We start from the raw sequence: 15,882 nt of genomic DNA, 5'->3' as shown, positions 1-15,882 counted from the left end.
TCCATTAAAAGATGAATCTGTTTTAGAATGCATATAAGAATAGAAACTGGCAGCAACTGGCTAGTGGAGGGCACACACCAAAATCATAACGATGCACACCTCTCACTTTTAGGCAACATGGGCAGGGTGTTGGGGTGTGTTCTGCATTGACCCCAGCCTGGCCCTGTCCCTCCTGTTGACCTCAAGCCTCAGCAACTCTCCTGTGAAGGGAAGGGCTTGACTTACATAGTCTCCTTGGTTCCAGCCAGCTGTGACATTCACATCAAAATTCTAGGTTAACAAGAGGATTAGAAGAGGTGGGGGTGGGGTTAAGATTATTTGATTTACTAAAGGAATCACCATAAAAATAATACTTTCTCTTTTTTTTGGCACAGCTTTCATGAAACTTCCACATTCAGGTTTTCATGTGAAACAGAAGTACATTAGACAACAAGATCTTTCCTTGTAAAATTCTAGTAACACACTTACCTTGTGATGTGTTTAATTTAACAAAAATTAAATTCCATGCATTTTATCAGGAACAGACTGGCTATAAATGAACTCTTAAGGAACACTTTCTGTGGGAGAACCCCTTCTTTGAAAAATCTTTTGAACATAGCAGTTTGGAAATCAGAGAGATTTTCTGAGGACTTGGAAGTTTTCAAGTGAACTCTCACTAGACTTGAGTTTCAATCTCACTAACTACCTATGCTTCTGGTTCCCAAGCTAGAGTTTTCCTTGAAATCTCACTGATCTGATGATTTTATCTGGTTTAGGTTTTTTCACCTCAGAGATACTTCAACATTGACCCCAACGCAACCCAAGCCTCTGGGAAGTGTGGCTCCCGAAAATCCAACCTTCTCTTGAATTTCCAGGGCGGATTTGTGAATTTCACATTTACAAAGGTGAGAACTGAGCTCCTTCATACTAACAGGCTCTAGCATCGCTTTTCTTTTCCCTCAACCTGGGGCCCAGTGGTGCAACCTCACACTTCACTTTAAGTTCCAAAGGAAATAGATCTCAGAACCTTTTGAGATATTCCCTGATAAGAATGAGGGGCATGGAGATGGAGAGGAGGGAAGTGTCGACATCTTATGTTTGCCTCCTAACCCCTTCAGCCTCCTCTGTGCAGCCCAAGAAGGGCTTCAGTGCCTCTTAAGGGAGGTTTGGCCTTGGGGAACCCAGCCACAGGTGCTCTTTGCAAACCACCTAAAGGAGGAAGTTAAACAGATCAACAGACCCACTGAAATTCCCAGTGAGCACACAGAAACAGGATTACTCTCAGACCAAAATCAAATGTCATGATGGGTTCTTTCCAACTGCAGCAGGCAAGATTCAGGGACTAACCGGGCACTGGATTTTCCAGACCATATTACAAAAGGGGTGGACCACAGAGTGGGGTGGAAAGACTATGGACACGAGGTCAGAGAGTCCTGGCTGAAATTTGACTCTGTCACCTGTTCTCCTTGTGACATCAGGCAGACAACTTAACATGTCTGAGCTTTATTTGAACACTTGAGAAATGAGGGAAGGGAATTAAAGATCACCTCTGTAAAGAGCATTATTCAGTAGTTGGAAAGTAGATGTTCAAGACCAGTAGCTATGATTACAATGACTCACGTGGGTGAATGTCTTGGGGGTACAAACGTTGGTCATCCACTCTCAAAGGAGACACTTCTCCCGGATTCTCCCAAAGTATCATTCAGATAGGCCAGGTAAGAGCTGGAGAGGTGGTGCTGAGAGAATGCCTACAGCTGGAACTTGGTGTGGGTCTCCTTCCTACCTGTTGAATGTGACCCCTGAATTTAGGGGGGTCTTGGGTACCAGAGCCTGGAGAGAAATGAGCATAGACATTGGCATGAAACAAGTCAAGATTGGCTCTCCATCATAACGTTGATTAGTCACATGATCTTGGACTACTTGGGGCATGTTTTCTCATCTATAAAATGGAAATAATTACACCTCCTTTAGTGGGACCCATGGGAGGGTCAGAAGTGGTATATATAAATTGTCTTGCATGGTGCTTGGCACATAACAATGTTCAACAAAGGGTGTTGACTTTCTTAATTTGGTGTCAAAGACTTTATCCTCCTTGTGCGTATGGTTCTCCTTAAGGTAGAGGTGCACTGGAGAAGTCAGGGGTTTCCTTTCAGTATCAAATGGGAAAAATGTATTCTCTCACACCAGAAGATCATTCTGGGAAGAATGTGTGCTCTACTTCGAGACAACTGAGGTTAAACCTACAGAAGGGTCAGGAATTCTTTTAAAGTCGCTTCAGCAAAAGGGCAGAGGGTATAGGTACAAGCATCTGTGCTTTAGTTCAGGACTTGATTCCACCCAGACTACTGCCTGTATGAGCTTTTGGTAAGCATCAAAGCCCAGCATTTGTCTGTAGCATGCTGTGCCCACTGCCTTAGGCAGGTCTGCAACTGGGAGTTTCTTTGGCACCTTTCAGTGTCTCTTTTTGCTCCTTTCCTCTGTCTCCTGATGCCCTCTCTGCCTGCCTTTCCAATGCCTTCAGACTGGATTCTGTTTGATCAAACTCCACCCAAGGTTTGAGCCCCTGTCTTTCTGGAAATCTCTGTGTCTCCAGAAGTACAGGCAGGAAATGAGTTCAGAGATGGCGCTAGAAGCACCAGCAAGGTTTTCCTCCCTCTACTCACATTCTGGAAGGAGCAAGGAGAGCCACTATCCACGGTCTCAAGTTTGTAATAGCTGCTTTGCCTGAGTCCGCCAACCAAATTCACCTTATTTATTTCATTCCCTGGCACCGATTCCTCAAGTAGTTGACCTTAGCTCTATTGCAAGAGGAAAGCGAGGAAGATTATAGAAAGCAAAAGTTCCCACCAGCCTTAGTCCTTCAGGAGAATTTCCACATTTTAAAAGAGAACTTGTTTAAGCTAAAATAGTAACCACAAGCTCAAAGATCACAGGGGCTAAGTATAGAATTGAAAGAGAGAAGTAGGCCAGTAATTTTTTTTTCCTTGAAATAGGCAGTCATTTTTTTCTCCCCACTTTTGATGACGACTTCACCTTCCCATTAAGTCTGCCTAAGAAAAACATTGGAGGATTGAGATGACGGAGGAGAGCCTCAGAAGTGAGGAGACACAAGGGAGGGGTAGGGAGTCCCAGAGATGCCAGTGGCTGGGCAGGCATCACTCCCTGGAGGCTGCCACTGTCTTTTATGGTGGACATCCATTCTAGATGGTTGGGTATACATTCTGAGTGGTTGCTGCCCTGTTATGTCAGTTGTTAAATGTTTTACATATCATCTCTCTCAATTGGTCACCAGAAACCAGTGTTGTCAGATCTTCTGACTGTTCAAGACAAGAAATCCAGATCTTTTTATCTTTAAATGTTGGCAACACGTTTTTTGGAAAACTTCAACAGAGCTAGCCAAACAGAACACAGTTGTAAGCCAGATTTGGCCTGTGGACATTCTGCCCTAATAGGTGGTCTGTGTGAAATGCATTTAGGCAGGAAAGCCATCTAGTTTCTTCCACAGGAGAAATGGCCTTAGCAATTCTGTCAGCCATTTTCAAAATGTTGCTACCCTCTAGACCAGTGCTTCTCGGCAACGACAGTATTAATGTTTGGCTCCAGATAAGTCTGTGATATCTTGTGCCTTGCGGGATACTGAACAGTATCCCTGGCCTCCTACTTACTAGATGCCAGTAACAACACCCAGCCCCATTTGTGTCAACCCCAAATGTCTCCAGACATTGCCAGATGTCCCCTGGGGGAAAATCACCCCTGGTTAAGAATGACCACGTTAGAGAAAAAAAGAAGAGTCTTAGAAAATAGTTTTTGTTAGTTATGACATCATAAATATTATAAATGAGAACCAAGTTGGAAAATGGTAAATGGATGCTGGTGAGCAAGCCTGAATTAACAAATCACTAATAGGAATTTACTGAGCACCTATTGTGTCCTGAACACTGAACCAGACATTATGAGAAAAAATAAAAGAAATATAGGCAATAGCTCCAGGTTTCAAAACATAGACAATAATACGTAATTTTTTTTTACTTGAAATACTGCCAATGACAGAAATGTAAAGAAGTCTGCCTCCTGAACTGTCTCTTGATGTTGTTCTGTCAAGACTTAAGTTATCCGTGTCACTTCTATGTGACCACGGACAAGTCGCTAGCTCGCTTTCAGAGCCTGTTTCCTCCTCTGTGAGATGAGGTCAGCCACCACCTGTTTTGTTAGGCTTCTGTGAAGGTGAAACAATGCAGAACGTGGTATCAGGCCCCTAGCCGGGTTAGGAGTGGTTTTTTTTTTTTTTCTCTCTCATTTCTCTCATTTCATTTTTTAAAGAACTGAAAACCTTCCCATGTCAGTGTCTCATTTAATTCAGGTCACAAACTGAGAGTTGTTCAGCCTCTCCAGGTGCAAGATAAATAGACCTCCCTTCCCCCACGTCCCACAGTGTCCTTCCTGTTAGGATAGTTTGTTTCAAAACATCTTTCAGTAACTTAGTGTAGAGTTTATTTTTTCCAGCTCAACACTACCCTTTTCTCATCCACCTGGCGGTCAGGACAGCTCAGTGAGGCTTCCATCCCTGACCTGGGGATGGGACATGGGAGAAATCAGTGGGAGGGCTGGGGGCAGAGGGAGGGACACCCAGCCAGGTAGCATTTTGGCCAGCCAAGGTCTGGAAAGCTAATGCCACCCAGCGCCATGGTATTTACCCAGAACATTGCAGGGGTATTTGGAGCCCTCTTAACTTAGAGACTCCAGGGAACTGTTCTCAATGTTCAAATGTGAACACCCTGTGTACTATTTAAAGCTTCCCCACTATGCTGTATTATTTCATGCCCCGCTTTCCCCTATGCTTCCCGTCTGTCTGGAATGCCCCTCCCACCCTCAGCCCCTTTTGCACTCATGCTTTAAGATGGCTCAAAGATCCTTACCCTGTGAAGTCTCCCCCACGCCCCACCCCCCACTTCCAACCCAGGTAAAACTGGGAGGCTTTCTTCCTTTGGTTTCTGGACCCTCCATTGATTGTTCCCCAAACTCCATTAATGCACTCATTGCACATTTTGCCATCTTGAAGGCATGTTTGTGATTTACTCACGGTGCCAAGCCCTGACTTTGTACGTAAGTATATCTTTAGCAAATTGTTTGATGAAGAAATGAATCCATAAAAGAATGAATCTGAATTTCACAGGGACTCTTGGCCAGGCTGCCAAAAAGTAGATCGGCAGCTCCAAAGAGACATCCTCTTTGGCTTTCCCTTGGTATATACAGAGCAAAGGTTTCTTGACATAGTCGCAACAATGATGAACAAAAGAGGCCTGATTGATGTTGAAGACAAAAATCCACATCCTGAACATCGGTGACTATGAAACTTCCACAATGCATTTTGCTGACCTTAGGGAGAGGACCCTGGGCCTCAAGGTCATTGGTATGCCTCCCGGGATAGGTTGATTGACTGGTTTGCTCTGGACCTAGTTCTTTGCTAAGGAGGCTGTTTAGGTCCCTTGGGGAATTACGGGCCCTCTGATGAGATACTGCTGAGCTCTTAGATACTGGAGATGAGGCGCCCTGTGTCATCCTTCCATCAGTTGAGTGGTGAGCTGGGACATGTGCCAGTGGTCCATTCCCATGGACACACTGTAAGAGCTGAAGTACCACAGCTCGCTCTTAGGAGTCCTTAGCCCCTTTTGGCAATACTGATAGGTGCACAAAGGATTTTCACTTTGTTTTCAAGATGACATGGTTCATCTTTCCAACCTGAACCCCAAATACAAAAACAAAACAAAAACCATCTGGCAAGGAATCACTGTGTGGGCATCAAAGGAGAAAGCAGATACTACTAACTACATAATGTGCAGCATGTAAATTCCCTTGAGCTTTGGGTTAAGTGTGACATCTGCTTGAGGCTCCTTCCTCTGTGCCCACCTGTCTCCCATCTGCAGAGCTGAGGTTTCACTGTATTTCTTTGATGAGTAGGGCTGTCGAAGCTTAATTTTCTTGCTCTCTCTTTCCATCTGTGGTAGATCTGAGCTCTAAGAAATAGACAAGAAAGGATCATGTGAGCTCAATGAGAGAGGTTTACTGGGAAGGGGCAATCTAATTTCTTGTCACCACTGTGAATAACACTGGTTAAAATTTGAGTGAAGACTCTGTGGTAAATTTTTTACATGCATTCCTTCATTTAATCTTCACATCAAACTAAGAGGTGAGTTCTGTTATAATTTTTCCCATCCTACTGAATAAGCAAAAAAATAAAATTTTTAGAATGCCCACAAGTATTTGACAACTCAAACTAGGATACTAGTTTGGAAACTAAAAGATATTTTTAAATTGGTATTTAGAAAGTCTTAGCAAAACTTTGTCCTCCCAAATAGGAAATTAACTGCTTTCTTTATAACGTTTTTAAAATTATTTTTTAAATCTTTATTTAAATTCAATTTAGTAACATATACTATATTATTAGTTTCAGGGGTAGAACTTAGCAATTCATCAGTTGCACATAACACCCAGTGCTCATTACATTAAGTGCCCTCCTTGAGGCCCATCACCCAGTTACCCATTCCCTGCCCCCCACCTCCCCTCCAACAACTGGCAGTTTGTTAGCTAGAGCTCAGCATGTTTTATAGTTTGCCTCCCTCTTCTTCCTCTTATTTTATTTTTCCTTCCCTTCCCCTACATCCATGTGTTTTGTTTCTTTTTGTTTGTTTTTTTTTAAGATTTTAATTATTTATTTGACAGAGAGAGAGAGAGATCTCAAGTAGGCAGAGAGGCAGACGGGGAGGAGGGGAAGCAGGCTCCCTGCTGAGCAGAGAGGCCCTGTGCAGGGCTCAACCCCAGGACCCTGAGATCATGACCTGAGCCGAAGGCAGAGGTCCAACCCACTGAGCCACCCAGGCACCCCGAGTTTGTTAAGTTCTTTACAGATTTTAGATACTAGCCCCTTATCAGATATGTCATTTGCAAATATCTTCTCCCATTCCGTAGGTTGCCTTTTAGTTGTGTGATCTATTTCCTTTGCTGTGCGAACCCTTTTTATCTTGATGAAGTCCCCACAGTTCATTTTTGCTTTTGTTTTAACCAACTGAAAAGTGAACTGCAACTTTGTTTTTCATTGATGGTGGGGACCAGGAGTTGACAAGCTGTGGCCCCCAGACCAAATTCAGTCTACCTCCAAAAAATGTACAGTTTGCAGCCTAAGAATGACTTTTACATTTTTAAATGGCTGCTGGGGGAGGAGAATATTGCATGGCACATGGAAATCATATGAATTTCAAATTTCGGTGTCCATAAATGAAGCTCCCTGGAACATGGCCACACTTGCTTGTGTACATGTTGGTCTGTGGCTACTTCTGTGCTACAATGGCAGAATTGAGTGTCAACTACACAGAGCCAGGAAGCCTAAAATATTTACCATCTGGCTCTTTACATAAACAAACTTGCCAACCCCTTTTATAGAATAAACTTCAGCCCTACTACCATTCAAATGAGGCCGAATTCTGAACTTCCGAGTCGAAAAAGAAATGCTTTGCTCTAGTTTAAATAAAAGACAATTTCAGAGTTTCTGGCTGGCTCAGTCCTTGGAGTGTGTTGCTCTTGATCTCAGGGTTGTGAGTTCAAGCCCCACATTGGGTGCAGAGATTACTTAAAAAGAAAAAGACAATTTTATTTCTATTCTCTTATTTCTATTTCTATTCTAAAACTTTACAGAAAAAGTGGGCACAATTGTCTAGATAAGACTCACTTGGTACCAGCAGCACAAATTTTACAAAATTTGGAATCTCAATGGAACTAAACATCTGTCTGTGCTTTTATTTACATGAGCTCACCTAACAAATGTTTTTCCTTTATCTTAACCATAGACAGAAGCACAGGCCCAGGAAGCATTTGGCTAATAGAAGGAAACCTGGATATGGGCTCTGGACTCTGTCCTGTTGCATCATTAAGGTGAACTCATAGTGGGGTGCCTGAGCGGCTTAGTTGGTGAGGTGTCTACCTTCAGCTTAGGTCATGATCCTGTGGTCCTGGGATGGAGCCCTGCATCAGGCTTCCTGCTCCCTGGGGAGTCTGCTTCTCTCTTTCCCTCTGCCACTCTCCCTGCTCATTCTCTCCTCCTCTCTCTCACAAATAAATTTTAAAAATCTCAAGAAAGGTGAACTCACAGTGAATGTGAGCACTCTGCCATCCGCTATGGAAGGCCTCACTTTTGGCATTAGCCCTATACAGTACTAGTTTTGGGGGAGCAGGAATGGCCCTTCCTGTCGGGGCTGGATTCATGAGCGTGTGACTTGAGCAGTCAGCCGAGCCCATGTGTAGTTGAAGCATGGTATCATTTCTTGAAATTCTTCAAATGATTTTTGAGCAAGAAATCCTACATTTTGGTTTTATAGCAGGCCCCATAAATTTTGAAGCTGGTCCTATTTCTGATAGATGGTTAAATACGGACAACTGCATTACAGGGAATGGGAAAGAAAGTTCTTGCACAACAAATTTTTTGTCCATACCCACACATCCTATGGAAGAAAATGTAGGGCAGGATCCTATAGACCAGATTTTGCTTTGTGTCACCTACAAACAGTGTGAATTAGAGGTAGATGGCTAACTCATCTGAGCCTCTGTTCTCAGCTGCAAAATGGGCTGATGATATTTATATTATTCTGTCCTGGGGGATGTTGTGAGGATCAAAGGAGGCAATCTAGGTGACAGCATGCTCTTAGTAAACTGTGAAGCCTTTGTAGAAACACAAAGCCTTTCCTTTTTTTTTTTAAATAAAGATTTTATTTATTTATTTGACAGAGATCACAAGTAGGAAGAGACACAGGCAGAGAGAAAGGAGGAAGCAGGCTACCTGCTGAGCAGAGAGCCCAATGCAGGACTCGATCCCAGGACCCTAAGATCATGACTTGAGCTGAAGGCAGAGGCTTAACCTACTGAGCCACCCAGGCACCCCACATAAGCCTTTCCTTATGTGAGGATAGAACAAGGAGATGCCACAAAAAGGGGGAGATCCCAGGAGGTGCCCTGTGGAGCTCGGAGCTGGTCTCATCACTGTTCTCCTGCTGTTCCTTAAAGCAAACTCACACTGCAACCCATGCAATTTCAAAAAAGAAAGTCACACTCATTTCACTGGCCTGCTTAAATCCCATCAGTGGATCCTCTCTGCTCTTAGGATAGGGCAGGGCCTTGGGGCCTGAAGTACAGGTCTCTTATATGCTAAAAAGGACCCCAAATAAAGAATAGCCTGAATAAATGGTTTGTGAAAGTGACCAAAGAGGGGCCTGGCTCACAGATGTTCTTTCTAGAAGAAATGGATGGGCCAAGCACATTGTTCACCTTACCTTTCAGAACCAAGATTCAGTACCTTGAAGGAAGGAGCCAGGTCTTATTCTTTTTCCAGGACCTAGAGCAATGGCTGGTTTGGAGAGGATATAAGAGAAATTAAATGCTAGACATGGAGACAAGAAGCTTGGGGTCATACCTTCGCCTGCCACCTATTAGGGCTGGAATTTGGGGCAAGTCGGTGAGCCTCTATTTCTTCTCAGAGTTTCTGTGAGGATTAAATAAGACATGGCAGAGAAGTGTCTGCTCCAGTGCCTGGCACAAGGTAAGAAGCCAATATATGGTAGGTGCTATTCAATGAATTACAGGCTCTAGACTTGAGTGTACCAGTAGCAGTTACCTTACTAAAACAGTTTGTATTTTTAGAACCCTTCATCATTTCATCTACATAATACACAGATGGACTGAATGTAGTTGAGATTATTACTGTTAAATTTCTTTATGACTAGACCTAGAGCTTCTAAAGGTAATTCAATTTCAGATTCTGATTTTCATTGCTCTACCATTTCTTCACCTCTTACTTGTGGATAGTTTCTTTCTTTCTTTTTTAGAGATTTTATTTATGTATTTGAGATGAGAGAGAGAGAGCATGATGGGGAGGGGTCGGAGGAAGAGGCAGACTCCTTGCTGAGCAGGTACCTGATGCGGGATTCGATCCTGAGACTCCAGGATCATGACCTGAGCCAAAGGCAGTTGCTTAACCAACTGAGCCACCCTGGCACCCTTGTGGATAGTTTTCTAATGAATGTTTACAAATAAGACCTAAATCGCCTACTTTAAAAAACCCGAAACCTCCTTTTTCAACTTACCCTTCCATATCTCATTTCAGTTCCCTTTACTATTTTATACCCTTAGTCTCTCAGGAGGTTATAGGGCTGTTTTGTAATGGTTTGTTTGTTTTGTTTTTCTGAAAGGACAATCCTTGAATAAAATGTAGAACACTACTTAGTATTTCTGAACACAAACTCCTGGGATCCTCTTTTACAGAATATCCAGATATCTCAGAGTAAACCATTTCTTTTCAGAATCCCTCATGGTGGCCCCATCTAACCATACTGGAGATATGAACCCCTTAATCTGTTTAAAGCAATTGATAAATTGCATGAAAAATTTTGCACACACCGTTTATGAGAGTTTATGAGCCCCATGAAGTCCACCCATGGTAGCCTTAAAGATAAGTGGTCTCAGGGCACCTCAGTGGCTCAGTCAGTAAAGCAACAGACTCTCAGTTTCAACTCAGGTCGATCTCAGAGTCATGAGATCAAGCCCGCATCAGGCTCTGTGCTAAGCATGGAGTCTGCTTGGGACTCTCTCTCCCTTTCTCCCTCTACCCCTCCCCTCTGTTCTCTCTCTCTAAAATAAATAAATACATTGTTAAATGCTGAAGTTCTTTATGCCTTTAAGAAAAGAGATGAGTGGTCTCCATTTGAATCTCTACCCTAAGATATTCATTACTAGTAAAAGCTTAATGTTTACCCTTCCATGCTCTCTACCTTCCAGACGTATATGCATTTTAACAGGAAGAAATTTGGTCTAACTGAAGGGACTCTAGACCGGGGAAATTTGAATTTCAGGCTCTAGCAACAAGTATGCAGTAGAGAAATTCAGGACCAGGAGTAAGCCATTACTTATAATTTATTTGTTGTGTGGTATCTTCACTTTTTTGAAGCTTCTGATACAATTATGGTCTGTACCCACAGACCCCCAAATCCCCATATAGAGGATTGAATAGCTGGAATCCTGCCAGAACAAAGTTTATAAACCAAGATCATAAATGTAAAGACAGAGTGCCCAAATGTTAACAGTTTCATCCTGTTTTACAGGATGAAAACTCGTATTACATCAGTGAAGTGAGAGCCTGTTTGACAGTTGCAAACCCAGGTAAGCTGTTAGAGAAGGTCACTCCACCAGCAGTAACACTGCGCCTCGGGTTAGCTCACTTTAGCCCATTGAATTTGCTCATCTTTGATGCTGCTTTGGAGAAACCAACGGAGAAAGTAACCAGGAGAAGGCCATGCATCTTTGTATGCTTCCATTTGCTCAGCTGCCTGTGAAGGAGGCTGGACTACGTTATGTCGGAGATCATTATCAGCAGCTCAAAAGAGCTGAGTGACTCTGGGGCAGATTTGCTAGTGATGGTGCAGTTTCTTCAGTACTCTTGGAATCACGCATTCATTCTACAAAAATGTGGTTACTGCCAGCTAGGTGCCAAGCCCTGTAAGAGGCAGTAGAAATGCATATTAGCCAAACATATGGTTCCTGCTGTCATGGACCTGACATTCTAGAAGTGGGGAGGGGATGACAAACAGGCACATTAAATTATAACAGACAGTTAAGTAGTATTAAATCCTATGAGCAAACACAAGCGGGTTGGGGTGGGGTGCAGAGGACTGGAAAGATATTTTTAGGTAGGGCCTTTGGGAAGCTCTCAGGGGAGGAAGGCCTCTCTGAAGAGGTGAGGCTTGAGCAGAGAGATATCCCCATTTGGGGGCATCTGGGTCTGAGGAAGGTTTTTTCAGGTGACAGGAGCAACAGATGCACAAGCCCTTAGAAGCCAGCTTGCACATGGGTTCAGGGAGCGGCAAGTGTCACATGTCCCCAAGAGAGCGAGCAGAGCAACAGAGCAGGCCTGACGGACACGCGGGCCAGAGCATGTAGGGCTTCTGCGTGAGGCGAGCTGAGGACTTTGGATTTGAGTTTAAAGTGTGAAAGGATGTCAGTGGAGGGTTTGATGTAGGGAAATGGTATATCAGATTTACACTGATAAAGATTCCGTTTGGTTGCTGTATCGAGAATGGCCCACAGTGGGGCCAGTTGAGAAAACTCCGGTAAGGTTCCCATCTAGGAAAGTAATGTTCCCTGTCCAGTGGGGGAAATTTCTTAGGAAACTCAAATGTTTCTCTGGAAAGCCCAGAGTTTGATAGCAAACCATTGCTGGGCACCTCCTCTGTGTCATTTACTGTACAAAGAGTTTTCATGTCTGTTTTCCCCTTTTTAAAATTCTATCTTATGACGTGCTTAAGCTTATCTTATTAAGGAACCTACGCTAAAGAAAGTTGCCAAGAAATGAAAATGTCGAGAAATGTTTATTTAAAATATAACATATTTTATTGATATTGTTCAAGAGGATATTATCCATGATTATTGGTTAAAAGTAAATAAGATGTCACAGTTGAGAATTCACTTTCATATATAGTACCTTGCTTAGACAAGTGTACTCACAGAGGCTGGGGAATAAATATTGTGCACACTAACATAAATTAGCTAATGTTATTACAAGATATGGATGAACTTTAGCCGGAAGTCAGGTAGTAATGTCTCAAGAGGCAGGCAAAGGGAAAGTGAGAACAGAGGCTGAGTTAGAGGCTGAGAAAGGGGATGAAACAATTCTAGGTCCCCCAAATCTAGGCTCAACAGAAGCAGGAGGAACTGTAGGACTCGCGATGAGGATAATTTGCACGTCAGCGGTGGTGGTGGTAGTATTATAACAGTAGTCAGTTGCAATTACAGTGGTAATGACTGTTGTAATGTCAGTGTTAGTGTAATGTTAGTGATTGAAGTAAACTACCCTGGGATATAACACATGATATAGCAGTGTCCATGGATAATTCAGGGCATCATGTAGGGCATTTGAATGTACATATGCGAGAGTCTACAGTAAGTAGTACAGTGATGGGTAGGAGACACAGTAGTGTAGTGGTGAAGATAGCAGGCTCCATAGTGAGACTGCTTGAGTCCAAATACCACTTACTAGCTGTAGGCTCTTAGGCAAATAAATATTTTCAGTTCTCTGACTCTCCATTTCCTTGTCTATAAAATGGAAACAGTAGAACCCATCTCAAAAGATTATATGAGAATTAAACAGGACAAGGGTACCTGGGTGGCTCAGTCGGTTAAGCGTCTGCCTTCAGCTCAGGTCATGATCCTGGGGTCCTGGGTTCGAGCCCCACATTGGGCTAGCTGCTCAGCGGGGAGTTTGCTTTTCTCTCTGCGCCTTCCCCTTCTTGTGTGCTCTCTCAAAAAGAAAAGAGAAGAAAAGGAAAGGAAAGGAAAGGAAAGGAAACAAAGAATTAAGCAGGACAGTGCCTGCGGAGTACTTGTGTGGTTATTCCTGGCACATAGCAAGGAGACCCTTAATGTAGAAGGCTACCTTAGACACAGGCAAACACACCCACAGAGGCAGAAAAGGAGGGAGACTTTCAAGCCCCCTCATTAATAGCCCATGGGTATTCCTTTCAGGCACAACTTTGATAAATTCATGAAGGTCCTTAGTCCGGTCCTCAATCATGAGAGCTGTCAGCAAGCACCCTCTACATTTCTTCAAGGAGACATTTAAACCAAGGTCATGAAACTGATGTATAAAATCAAAATGCAAATGTGTGTGTTTATCATGCAACTATTTCTTATGGTAATTGCCAAGGAGACTAGACAGTTGGGTCCTCTGGCCAGTGAAATTTCTCCCATTTAAAAAGCCAAAGTATAATCAGAAGGGTGTAGGATGAATGTAGCATTAGAGCAAATAGAGTGAGTTATGTGATTAAAATGTTTAACCCCACCTGCCTTGAAGCATATGCTTCCTTGAAAAGGGTGTACCTCTCCTAAAACAGCAGCAGTCCCTGAGCAGGTCTTTCTCTCCCCAGCAGCACTCAGGTAGACAGAGATGGGCCTCTCCCTTCTCTGTGTCCATATGGACGGATATAACACCCCTCCAAATGATGGGATCAGCCTGTCCTTTTGCTCCACTTGGTGACTACACATGTCTGTTCTGATTCACTAAGGGCTCATGTGACTGTCACAGAGAGCAATCTTACTTCTCTTATTTCTGATTTTTTTGCAGGCACTTCTCTGTAGTCCCTAAGCACTGACAATAGTCCCCACCAACTCTGCCCCCAACGATTCAAGACAACTGAAGAAAAATTTCCTAAACGTTCTCATTTCAATGTTATCACATTCTAATTTATGTGAGTTTGCCCTACATCCTACATAATACCAGAAAAAAGTCCCCAAAGAGTACCAGAGTGGGTCTTCATGAAGTGAAGGCAGAACCCCTGAGAGCCACATCTCAATGAAGGCCATTGAACTGCACATGAACCCCTGGTAACAGCTGACACTCAATGGGTATATGCCAACAAGTGTCTATATTTCATTCTTGTCTTTTCAGAGAAAATTTACCAAGGAATGAAAAGTTCTGTGGTGATGTTTGAGACTGTGGTTGGGCATTCCTTCAAATGTGTGAGTGAACAGAGCATCCAGTTGTCAACCCACCTTCAACTGAAAACAATGAATGTCCAATATCAAGCCTTTGATTTCGAAGATGACCACTTTGGAAATGGTAAGTCAAGTCTTCATCATGTCACAAACAAAAACTTCGGAGACCCAAGAGTTGTTTCAAGTTGTTTTTTGTGTGTCTAACTGTCAAAAGGGAAAAGAATCACATGAACTTCCTACAACAGTATGGTTCCATGAAGCTCTTAGGACCAAGTTTCTCTAACTTTCCCTCCTGCCATTCCTTTGAGTCAATACCAACCTCAAAAGTGGACACTACTATGTTCATGTCCCCAGTCTCCCACAGCAGGATACATTCTGCTTGCATGATGTATTCTGACTCCTCAGGTGTATTTGGAGAATTTAAACATCCTGAATAGTAGTAATATCTAAAATTCAAGATTTCAGAATAGATTTTTTTCCCACTTTCAGAGGGAAAAAAGAAAGTCGCAATAATAATGTTAGGCCCCCTCTTCTCAATTATGAGCTTAATTCCCCTGGCTAGAGCTTCCTTATAGTTGGTGTTAGTTTCCTTGCAACTTCTGCTTTGAGTTCTAACCACCACAGAGAGAAGCAGGTCCTAGGCAGAAGGCCAGGGACAGATAAGGGAGACTTCCTGAAAAAGAATTTTTTTTCCCTTCTGGGAAAATAGGTTACAGGATTGCTACATATGTCCAGGAATTGAATTTCAGTTTCTGAAACATTCCTCTCATAATAACTAAGAACATTATGAGTACCTCTCAATTCTCATAAATAGATTTAGTTAGAAGTTTAGCTGTAAATTAGATTTCTGGAATGTGAATCCAACTTCTCTTAGTGTTCCATTATAAACTTGAAGGTGTCGACAAAAACCTTCTGATACACTTGCTGGGAGGCATTGAGCAGAGGAAGGATTAAAGTGTTGCTGGCCTTGGATCCCCTGATTTCTGTAGGTTTTGTCTGGAGTCCTCAAACCTCTGCCACCGTTTTGGACCCTTACCACAGTGCTAAGATAAAAATATTAAAATTTCTTAGTAGGTGTGGCCCTACAAAGTGTGGCACTTTGTCATCTCGTCTCAAAACTTCCAATTTGGGAAAACTTACAAATTCATGATGAAGGTTTGAAAAGCCTCTGTAATTCATCATGTGGTCTTAAAAAATAAGGTACACACTTGCTCTTCCTCCCCCTCCAAACCTCTGTGAAACAGGAAGTAAGCAGGTGGGAAATCGAGTAGTGACAGAGGTGAGAAATAAAACCTTTCAGCAACATAAACCTGGCCTCTCCTAGCAGTGTCCCCAAGGAGATATAGAAAATTTATCTTTTCATTTTTTCCTGCCCTT

General features: G+C 42.9%; 1 protein-coding gene across 4 annotated transcripts in view; it reads left to right on the top strand.

Moving 5' to 3' along the window:
* LAMP3 (lysosomal associated membrane protein 3) overlaps positions 1 to 15,882 on the top strand; it is a 38,656-nt gene that overhangs the window by 8,225 nt on the left and 14,549 nt on the right. For all 4 annotated transcript variants that reach the window (XM_013052556.2, XM_004745084.3, XM_013052555.2 and 1 more), the window contains exons 3-5: positions 756 to 884; positions 11,121 to 11,178; positions 14,459 to 14,629. In XM_013052556.2, the coding sequence (XP_012908010.1) occupies positions 756 to 884; positions 11,121 to 11,178; positions 14,459 to 14,629 (358 nt within the window). The remainder of the gene's footprint in view (positions 1 to 755; positions 885 to 11,120; positions 11,179 to 14,458; positions 14,630 to 15,882) is intronic.

The sequence above is a fragment of the Mustela putorius genome, unplaced genomic scaffold (genome assembly GCF_011764305.1).
Source record: "Mustela putorius furo isolate JIRA1106 unplaced genomic scaffold, ASM1176430v1.1 tig00003834_pilon_pilon_pilon, whole genome shotgun sequence".
NCBI classification, from domain to species: Eukaryota; Metazoa; Chordata; class Mammalia; order Carnivora; family Mustelidae; genus Mustela; species Mustela putorius.
Note: the sequence above shows the minus strand (reverse complement) of the source record. Positions and strands in the feature narration are given on the sequence as shown.